Source organism: Rhea americana, unplaced genomic scaffold, assembly GCF_003343005.1.
Source record: "Rhea americana isolate MKP2758 unplaced genomic scaffold, rheAme1 scaffold_43, whole genome shotgun sequence".
Lineage (NCBI taxonomy): Eukaryota > Metazoa > Chordata > Aves > Rheiformes > Rheidae > Rhea > Rhea americana.
Window position 1 is genome coordinate 3,880,823 of NW_028186568.1, and position 11,061 is coordinate 3,891,883.

Consider the following 11,061-nt stretch of genomic DNA (forward strand, 5'->3'; position numbering starts at 1 on the left):
TTAGATATTTTGATGTCAGTGTTCTCCCAAATTAGGATTTTTGTGCTTGGTTATGTTGCTCATTTTAGAGTCCTTTGTCTGGTGGAAACGCACACAGCTCTCCATGATTTTAATYATATTTACTACATGTTGTATTAGAGGTTCACAAATTGTGGTACGCAGACTCACTTTCAAAGTGGTACTTGTACTGAGCGAAGAGACACTCTCCTGGTCTCGGTGATAAGAGCCTGTTGTCTGTTTGTTATCCCTTGACTCCAGGTGCCATACCAACAGATATAAGGGGATCAGCTAAAGTGAGGTAAATAGTTGCTGGTAACACYGCAGTGTATGTGGTGCTGCATTAGCAGGGACCCAACTAGTGCTGAGTTCTGCATTTGTCTCACAGCCGGGGACCAGGAGCAAGTGATGTTCAAGACACGGAGAGCGTGAGGTGGTGTGCGCTTGAGATATGTGTGGTATTTATTAATTTATAAGTTATTGTAAGATATATATGCATACACACACAGTAACATGTTGCTATATATATACAATAGCACATATGTATAAATAATAACTGTGTGTATGCATATGTACACATATATAGATAAAGCACATATGTATGTGCACTACAAAATTATATCAGATCTTCAAGGCAGTCATGTAAATGTTGCAACTGGAAATATAACTTACTTACCAAGGGAATTTCTGTTCTCAGATGTTTTACTGTTTGAGGTGACAAGGAGACTGAAGAAGCAAATGGCCAGCTGATGTGTAGATTCTTGTTTTAAACGCCTCCCTTAAAACGTTGTTAAAGTGTGGCCTGGTTTTGGCGAGTTAAGTGTTGACCCTGATCATGTAAAACTAGAAAACTACCAAAAGTTTAATTGATTTCATTTAGTTCCGCTTCCCACCACCACCCAAATGGTGATGAGTCAGGATCTTAAGTGGCATAACTGTATACAGTGTAATTAGTCAGTTAACTTCTGTGTCTTCTAGGATTTATTAAATGGTACTAATCTTTCTGAAGATAAGTGAGACAATGAACTAAATACAGTCTTTATCATGACTGAAATCTGACCATCTATATTATCAAAAGGAATTGTTCTAAGTGTATGCTGTATGCAAAAAGCTTGAAAATATATATCAGTCATTTCTACGTATGTCTTGCTTGATTTTCTGAAAGCAAGTAAAGGTTTTTACAGTAGAATCCTTGAAGGGGATCTCCTTTATTCTGTTAATTGAATCAGTGTTTTAGGGAAAATGATTTACCCTGCTAGCAGATACTAATCAATGAATTTTGGTGTGTGGTTTTGTTTTGTGTTTGTTTTTTTACAGATTTCTTAGGAATGAAAATAGTTGGTGAGCTGCTACGAAGGGCAGGTGCCTTTTTTATGCGACGTTCCTTTGGTGGGAACAGACTCTATTGGGCAGTTTTTGCTGAATATGTGAAAACTATGTTAAGGGTAAATAAATTACTGAACTATCACAATGTATGCTTAAGAAATACTGTGTTGCAGTGATTCTTATGAAATATTCATGATGTCATAGGTATATGATCAAAAATTTCACTGTGATCTGAGGAAGTGAATTTTCCCTCTATTGATGCAAGCAAAGAGCATGCATGCACTCCATTACACAGTTCAACAGTAGATGGCAATSTAATCACACCTCATCAGTTGCTTCTAATCACATGCTTATACCTCATGCACAGGCAAAATGTGTTAGTTAATTCAGCTGTGTGGTGTGGCAAATATATTGGATGCATATAGACTTAGAGATGATTGGCTTGCATTTAAAAAAATGTAACAAAAAAATTTGAGGGGCAGTAAAGAAGAAATATTGTTCTAACCTTTTCTTTTTTTTTTTTTTTTTTTTTTTTAAGAATGGCTATGCCCCAGTTGAATTTTTTCTTGAAGGAACTAGAAGCCGCACTGCCAAGACTCTGACTCCAAAGTTTGGTAGGTTGGTTGAAAACTTGAGGCTCTTCATGTTTGTGAGTATTGTCATTAGTGTCTTATTTCTTCACAAGTTCCTCATACAATGTGGACTGTTAAAGTGGTGGGAAATGGGTGAGGTCTGTCAGAGTAGCGGTTAGAGTTTCAAGGCCATACAAAGAACGGTAATTCAAGTCTGTTGCACTCTGCTGCTTTCTCTCCTGTTGTCCTGCTGTAGACTTAACCGCTAGGCATCCCCTTGCCAACACAGAAATATTTTTAAGTTGACTGGTTGTAAAAGAAATGAGGAATCCTTAGAAGGAAGATACGGTGTGAGTGCACAGCAGTGCTATTGAAAAGACCATACCTAGCTGATCATACATTGCTTGTGTTTGCCTTGTATTTCAAAGGTTGGGCGACATTTTGTGCTTCTGCTTGCTTGAAAAGAACATGAGCACAGTGCATGCCAATTAACAGCTTTTAATATTTAATTATTTTATTTAGTTTTCAGTCTTAATAATTCTTTTTTTTCCTTTTCACAGGTCTTCTCAGTATTGTGATGGAGCCATTTTTTAAACGTGAAGTCTTTGACACGTACCTTGTTCCCATCAGTATCAGCTATGAGAGGATATTAGAAGAATCCCTGTATGCATATGAACTCCTAGGAGTCCCAAAGCCCAAAGAATCTACATCTGTATGTAAATTCCATAAGAACAGAACATAGCCGGATGTATACGCACCCTGTAGCATTAAAATTTGCTCTTCATTCTCTTCATTTTCTTAGGGCTTGTTGAAAGCCAGAAGAATCCTCAGTGACAATTTTGGGACCATACATATCTATGTCGGCCAGCCGGTGTCACTCAGAACGTTAGCATCTGGGAGGATCAATCGATGCCCGTATAATTTGGTTCCCAGGTACCACACCTTTCATGGTTTGTATACAGGAGAAGCATTTGTTTAGTCTTCGCATTTGTAAAATAATTGAGAGATGCTTTCAATACTTGTATATTTTTAACCTTTCTCTCTTTCCCATGATCTAACTGTTTAGACCACAGAACCTGTTTTGTCTGAGCACAGGATTTTTGTGCTTGTGATAGAGTGTTTCTGAAATACCAAGCTACTGCAATTAACAATTTATCTTGTTGGGAAATGTCATTTTAAAAATTTAGGATGATGCATGAGCTGTGCAAAGTTCTTACAGAGAATTTTTTGAGAATTCAGTGTTTTTGTCACTTAAAATTTCACTTTTCTCTCTCTTCTTGCTTTGTTACTGCAAACTATTAACTTAATCATGCACTGCACCAGGAAGCTGTAGCTTTGACTGGATTGGGTGACTTTTTGCAAGTTGATATTGGAGTGTATCTTATATTTCTTTTTCTGCAGATAGCAGATGTGCAGTGTCAATACAGAGTTCTGTATTTTAAATACTATCATGAAGCTATTGTTTTACTCTGTGCTTCAGGTCTCCTGTACATTCTACATGGATAGAATTACTTTCCAGATGCTATAAAGTGGTTACAGATCTGAGAGCTATACAGAACAAATGAAGGATATAGTTTAGATCCTACATTTCAGAGCTTTAGCTGTATTATTTTTAACTGTGGTGATTTTCAGAGCTTTAACTAAGGGTTTTTCTCCCCCTTCCCCCCCAAGGCACCTGCCCCAAAAGCCATCTGAGGATATCCAAGAGTTTGTCAACGATGTAGCTTATAGAATGGAACTCCTGCAAATAGAAAACATGGTTTTGAGCCCATGGGTGCTAGCTGCTGCTGTCCTGCTCCAGAATTTGCCAGCAATGGATTTTGAACTTCTAATAGAAAAGACTCTTTGGCTTAAAGGCTTAACACAAACTTTTGGAGGATTTGTTGAGTGGCCTGGTATGCAGAGAAAGTGTTACTTCTATTATTTTTGTTGTTTATGAAGGATAAATTATATTTACATGTAAGCAGTGTATGGTGACTTTACAGTATAATATTTTCCTTGGTAGTGAGACGTAAGTGGTTTTTAGGTTATGCAAAAATGAAGCTAAAAGCTGAAGAGTTTTGGTTCAGACTGTAGAAGATACTACTTTGAAAACTAGTGATGTGGAGGCAGAACGGATATTTCACTCCACACTTCAAGAAATAATAGTAAAGGGAAAATTGCAAGGTGATTGTATTAAAACGTGCTGAAACTTTACATTATGTCTGTCTTCTTGAACCCTATTTAAGTGTAAGTCATGGAAGTCATTGCGTGCATAACTTCCATTCCTACTACTACGATGCTGTCATGTGCGCTTCCAGCAGAGATGTATTGCCTTTTACATCTGAGTGTTATGTTTTCCTGCTAGATAACCTGTGTGCCAAAAAAGCAGTCACATCTGGCCTCGCCCTGCATTCCAACGTCGCTCGCCTTGTCGATGGCCACGTGGTCCTAAATGACAAAGGAGCAGAAGATGGAGCTGTAGGGGAAATCRTCTTTAAGCGAGCTCTGGCCATCCTCATGTGTGGAACCTACAGGAACCAGTTGCTGAATGTGTTTGTGCGCCCATCTCTGGTAGCAATTGCCTTGCAAATGACACGCAGCTTCCGAAAAGGTAACTTTGGGTAACCCTAAGAGCAGAGCCCAGCGGTACTGCTCTTTGCACTGTCCCCTGTGAGAAGAGCACAATGTTCTTGCAATTGTTTGTGGGAACTCCCTCTGAGTATTATGGCAGCACGCTGAATGAGGTCCATTTGTGCAATGTGGTTTGGGGGGGGGGAGTGTCTGTATTTTTGTTGCCTACTTTATTTGTTTACCCTTTAATACTTCTGAAAATAAGAATATTCCAATGAGAGAGCAGATTAAGATGGAGATCATCCCAATTCCTGTTTACATTGATCTGGAATACAAAACTAACATGGTTCAGAAGTAGATGCTTCAGAGTGTTTATGTTGCTTCTCTTGCAGTATTCATTGTGGAACTGTCAGAGGTTGAAATAGCCCCCAAAGTGGCATAAATCACCTTTTGCATTTCAGATATGTTAAGTGGAACTGTGTTTGGAARTGTCTCCTGTCTCTAGCAAGCTTTCATTTTACGGGAGTGTAAAATGACTTACAGTGGATAAATGTCTTACCTTGTTGGCAATTAGTAGGCCTGCATTTTAGGTTAYAGATTACACACAATTTACATGCACGTGAAGTACAGCTAGTTCCCAATTTTTTTGCTTCTTCACATTACTATTACTGAAGTATTTTGATATTTTCCAACACTTTCCTTTTTTTAAAAAAAAAAAAAGGAAAAGCATTTCAAAAACATGTATTAAATATTATATAATAGAATGTCAAACAAAATTAAAATACATGTCCTGAGAAGCTACATACCCGGCTCTTCAGTAAATGGCTTTCAGGTAAAATGAGTAAATGAGGAGCAAATGGCTTTTAACTTACATGTTGTAAAATATGTTTCTAAATTACAGTACTCTACAATATTTTTTTTTTTCAGAGGAAGTCTACAATTGCTTCAGTTTCTTGAGAGATGTTTTTTCTGATGAGTTCATCTTCTTTCCTGGCATTTCATTGAAGGTAAAATCATCCTTTGTACATAAATACTGATAATTCTTAACCAACTAAAAGAGCATCTAATTTCAGAGCTCTCCCTAACAATTACTTTGTGATAAATACTTCCAGAGATATCAGCTTGATCTGTAAGTGGGAGCGAGAACTTAAAAGGGGGTCAGAGTGGAGATCAGATATTTGTTTAGTTGCAAAATATTGCATCCATAAGCTTGCATGTACATTTTTCTCCCTCCCTTCTTTCCTCCAGTAAAAAACAAAAAAAAAGTGTAAAACTGCCCAATTCTGAACTCTTGAAAGAAATTGAACTCTTGAAAGAAATTTAACTTTTTTTGCATAAAACTACCAGTCTTTCAGCACAGATAAAGGTACATGTAGAAAAAAATCTTTAACATGAACTGAAAAGACTACCGGGTTCTTCTGCTCTTGTGAAAGCTTTAGGCTGTGAGGAAAAAAGTGTTAAGGTAGATCTTGTAATTGAATTCTAGCAAAGAGCAGGTATGTTCTGTCAGCACAGAAGCAAAATAGGAATTCTCATTGAGGGCAGAAAAGGTAAGTTTACCTAAAAGCTGTTGCAGACTAGGTAGCAAAGAGGCACTACAAGAGGAACTATTTTGAAAAAGTTAAACTGAATTATACCAATTAATGATCAACTATTGTGTGTCTTCCTTATCTTTGACAAATAGTGTGTGCTTTTCCAAATGTAAGTACCTGTTGCCCTYTAGGTAATTATAGTCCTATTAGTGCAGCCATGATTGGTTGTTTTTTCAAGCTCCATATAGGTGCTCTGGGATGACAGGGCTAACAGCACTCTGCCAACACTCARTGCCTCATATATGAAAGTACATCTCCCTACACACCTCTCCTTGAATCCACAGTATGTCTGTATTTAACACTGTAGTGTGTATGTAGTGCCTAAGGTTCTTCTAATACCTTGAACTCTAAAGGCTTCAGTGTGTGTGTGTGTATATATATATATATATTTATATATAAATTTTGATGGCTGTAGTCTAGCTAACTTGAAATGCAGGTGAGCACAAGTTTATTAGTAAAAAAAAAAAAAAAAAAAGTCACAGTCACACCCAATATAGACTGGCAAGTCCAGGTTTTTATTTGGATTTTAAACTGATTAAATGTGAYTTTTATCAAATATTAAGGCCAATTATATGATGATAGAATTCAAATGTCACTTTACCAGCATAAGCAAAGAGATGAGAATAATTTTCATAAGAATATTCGAGGCTTATGACTATATTAGTATCTCAGAGATTTTTATACAAAAGAGAATTGGGACTTTTTAAAGGCTGATTGGCATAGTTGCTGATCTGAAGAAATGAAGAAATGGGTTTAGTTTTCACTATTAGCAATTGTTGCCTCTTATAGCTCCTTTCTCCTTCCCTTTTCCTTTGTACTGAAACCGAWTAAGGAAAATGAAGGTGAGCGTGACTGACTTCACTGGAATCAAGTGAAGCAGTTGCTTTGTTATTTCAAGAAGAGATCTCCAACMCCCTCTCCTCCACTCTTCCCTCCAGCTTTTGGCAGAAAAAAGATTTTGTCAGAAACATTGCTGTCACTTGTAACTTTTGGCCTTAGGTAGGCAGCAGTGGGGCAGTCAACTATGTTATCATTTATCACAACCACTGGACATGAGATAAAAGCAAACCCCAGCTTTAAAAACACCAAAACAAAATAATAAAATAAAAAAAACAGTCCCTTCAAACCAAACAATCTGGCCTTTTTCTGACAAAATCCTGAGGGAACTCAAGCTGGCTGTTATAGTAGCAGCCATGACCTCTTTTCTTGCCCCTAGAAGGGCTGTTGTGCATCTAGGCGCATCTGTTTGCAAACACATTCCCACTGCCTTTTTAGAAGTGTATTTCTGGTATATAGGAAAGTGTTGGTTCAGGTCTGTTGAGAACTGATTTCAGAAATGGAAGTGGTATCGTGTTGTGTGTCGTCTTTTCATGGGGAAAAAAGTAGCTGTGCGTACTGGAGATGTTAAAGTATCAGTTATGCTTCCCTCTCCCAGGATTTTGAAGAAGGTTGTTTTCTACTTACAAAATGCGATGCAATTCAAACAACTCAGCAAGAAATCTACCCTACTGATAAAGGAAATGTTGTAATATCTTTCTTGTCAGCTATGTTCAGACCTTTTTTGGAAGGTTATCAGGTATGTTTTTCTTTAGAAAATTGACGTCTTTTTTCTGTGTTTTATAGGAAAACCATTAAAATGGTGATTCTTCTGTAGTACAAATAGTGTTTTCATGGCTGGGGAGTGCAGGAGTTGAAAAATAGCAGTTACAAGTATCTTAAACACCATCCTTCCTCCAAGATCCTGATTTCAACTTCTGTCTCAGACCTTTCAAAACAAKTAAAGCAATAAACTACGTTGTAATGTAGTGGCCCGTTGTGGGTATATAAGATTCACTTAACAGAGAGTGTGCTGCAGCCAGGTTCATTTATACTTCTTTAGGAGGAACCCTTGCTTAATTAATTTTATATAGGTTGTCCTGCCAGGTGTGGAAATTTGTTTGCATCTTGAATCTGATAGCCTTTCAGGGAGTCCTTAATTTCATTGGTATCTGTTTTTAATTCTTTGTCTTTCTCCACAGATTTAGTAAGGCTAAACTCTAGGGATTTGAAATAAATAGTATGTGCAAAAATGAGTCTAAATTGTCCCAACAGCATATTGTTGGGAACATAGGTTTTTGAACCTAGTTGATGAGAGAACTGTTAATGATTTGGCGTATGACTTACACTGAACTGTACTGATTTGCCATTTTTTTCCCATGTGTAAAACATGTATTGCTTTAAAAAGATACTGTTTTTGATTATGAGAATAGAAATGTTAAATCAGTGTCTAAAGGTAACTATTATAGTAATACCGAATTTTACTTTAATATTAGAATTCTCAAAATTGCCTATTAAACAGTAATAAAAATTTCAGGTGCTTTTGTGTAATGTTACCTTTTGAATCCATCTCCTACACTTTTCAAACTGTAACAATAATGTTGTTTCCTTATTAGAACATGTTTATAAATAATAATAAGTTGACAGTCAAAAGGAAAAAAGTGTTAACTTTTTTGTAATGTTAGTTAATTTTCAGATACCTCTCAAAAGAAGCAAAAGAAGCCTTTACTGAGAAGCAGTTTATACCTGGAGTCCGCAACTTTGTTTTTCAGCTTCTTGAGAAAGGTGTGTTCAGCTGTTATGTAATATGATCATTTTACAAGCATAGCTTGTTGGTGAGCAGTGATAATGCTTTTAATTGTGTTTCTGTTTTCTCTGTAGGGAATACTCAGTGTTACGAAGCATTGTCTTCTGACATCCAGAAAAATGCCTTGTCAGCGCTTGTGCAGCTAGGTGCAGTGAAGAAGAAGAAAATGTAAATAACATTGGCTTTTTGGTGCACAAAAGACCGTGTATGATCTTACTGGAAATTGTTAATGATTGAGCTATAAGAATTAAGCARCATACCATAATCCTGATTTCCTGAACACCAGTCAACTGACAATTAGGTTTACCTGAGCCACAGTGAAAACATGGAGAGCCGCTTGCTATGCGTGTTATAGAAGCAGAATGGCACCCCTTTTAGTGTAAACACTCCTGTGAGACCCAGTAACAAATTTTATTAACTCACTAGTAGGCTGCTTTGTTCTTTTGACATCATGTGCTTTATATTTTGGTTTTCAGAGTTTCTCCCAAGGCTTTGATAAGCAAATAGATGAGTCTTGTTTATTTTTAATGATTAACAAACAGTTATTGCTATACAGAAATATGTTGGCATACACTTAATGTAATCTATTTCATTTGTGCTATAGAGCTTTTTATTATATTTAGGAGCATAACCACGGTAGATCATGCTATAACAAATATCCATAGTGTCTTGACTGTTTCACAGAAATTAATTGGCAGACAGTAACCTTGGCTTATTTTCTTACGTCAGGTTAAGGTTTGTAGTGCTCTTAGAAAGCACACAGACAAGGTACTGCTTTGTCATTGTGCTAAATAAATGTCTATAGCTAAGTTCCCCTTTCAGGTAAATGGAATAAATCAGCTGAATGTATCTAATTTTGATATCAGCTGAAGATTTGGCTCAGTTTTGCAGAGATGATCTTGAAAATTATTTAGTTGAAAGTAAACAAACAAAAGTTGCCTTTCTGCAGTTGTCACTAATAATAGAAATTAAGGGGAGAGAGAGGCAAGGAGTCAGTCTGAGCAAGAGGGAGGAAAAAGAAACCTTCACCATCCTTGAGTACAATCTGTTTAAAAGACTGTCATGCTGAAGTTGGCCCTTAAAATTGATACAGATACTATTAGGATGAAAAAWTTGATGAAATTATGAATATATTTTATTCAGATTATATAGAAATGAGTGAGAAATATTTATTGAAGAGACTTTTTTTTTAAATCTAGGACCAATGGATTCACTTACAGTATAAACCAAGAAGCTGTTAATAAAATTCTGGAAATGTTTGGTAAGTTTTGAATGATCTCTAACTCATTTGAAGAGTTTCTCAGTTTCTAAATGAAGTTGGACAATGAACATACATTAGAAGTTGTGTGTTGTTTCTAGTATCTCCTTAAAGTTATCAGGATGAGAATGCTAATGGTATCCCAATAGAAAAGTCCTATTTATTTATTTATTTTAATTCCTTTCCCTGTGTAGTTGACTATCCCTTCTTTACTGAAAACATTTTGCAACCCAATGACCAAAAAAAAAAACAAAGCAAAAAGTAGTTTAATAGAATGGCACTTACAGCATTTTAATGCTGTAGTGTTTACTTATTTCTTTTTGTTAGACTCTAGGATACCTGTACAGAAACCTGTGGCTGCAAGACTGTAAGTGGTCTTTGATGCTGGGACTGTGGCTGCGAGCGTCTGCTGAGAACACAGACCACCACCAAACCTGAGCACGGATGGGAATTAATGAAATTCATGCCTTATCCTTGGGCTTGGGAGCTGCATGGAAATGTGTGTGGCAGGAGAGGCTGGGGCACGTTTGAGAAAGATGTTCTTCGGCTGGGGTGTTTTCTGTTTCCACGTAGAAACCGTCAGTGCTGATGGTTGAAGTTATTTTGTACTCTTGCTGTGTTTGTTTTTAAAAATGGATTAAACATTGTCTTTTTTTGGATACATATTTAAAGAGAAGTGCATAGTAACCATTATTGAAATACTTTTTTTTTAAAAAAAAAAAAAGACATGTAACAAGGAATTTAATTGATTTCAAACACTTCATTGATGTGAAACTGTGACAGGAAGTTAAAGACTTAACATTAAAAGTGATAGTTAGGAAAAAAAAAAAGATGTTACTGGCTGGCTGTATGTAAGATAAGGCCCCTATGAAAGAAGAGCACAAAACAAATCTTGGGCCATAACCAGAAATGCTAATTGTGTTTTTGCGTTTTTTACTTTATTTCTTTTATTTTTTTTAAGCAAGTGGCATTATTTTGATTACTTCAGAAATGTTGCCTATAAAAACGGAGTTAAAGCGCAGCGCTTTTCCCGTGTGGTGCTTTTCCCGCGCAGGAGGGCGGACGCGCGTGCCCGCGGGGTGCTCGCGCTGCCCCCTCACAGCGGGGCGGCGCGCGGGCCGTTAAGCCGTTAGCCGTCGG

General features: G+C 36.8%; 2 protein-coding genes across 2 annotated transcripts in view; one reads left to right on the top strand and one right to left on the bottom strand.

Moving 5' to 3' along the window:
- Positions 1-10,942, top strand: part of GNPAT (glyceronephosphate O-acyltransferase) — a 20,511-nt gene extending 9,569 nt beyond the window's left edge. Inside the window, exons 5-16 of the mRNA XM_085315503.1 lie at positions 1,315-1,442; positions 1,862-1,937; positions 2,456-2,607; positions 2,698-2,828; positions 3,567-3,790; positions 4,243-4,488; positions 5,376-5,455; positions 7,476-7,616; positions 8,542-8,641; positions 8,738-8,831; positions 9,863-9,924; positions 10,249-10,942. Coding sequence (XP_085171629.1) covers positions 1,315-1,442; positions 1,862-1,937; positions 2,456-2,607; positions 2,698-2,828; positions 3,567-3,790; positions 4,243-4,488; positions 5,376-5,455; positions 7,476-7,616; positions 8,542-8,641; positions 8,738-8,831; positions 9,863-9,924; positions 10,249-10,292 — 1,478 coding nt within the window. The 3' untranslated portion in view covers positions 10,293-10,942. The remainder of the gene's footprint in view (positions 1-1,314; positions 1,443-1,861; positions 1,938-2,455; positions 2,608-2,697; positions 2,829-3,566; positions 3,791-4,242; positions 4,489-5,375; positions 5,456-7,475; positions 7,617-8,541; positions 8,642-8,737; positions 8,832-9,862; positions 9,925-10,248) is intronic.
- Positions 1-11,061, bottom strand: part of FAM120B (family with sequence similarity 120 member B) — a 235,724-nt gene that overhangs the window by 74,198 nt on the left and 150,465 nt on the right. The window lies entirely within an intron of this gene.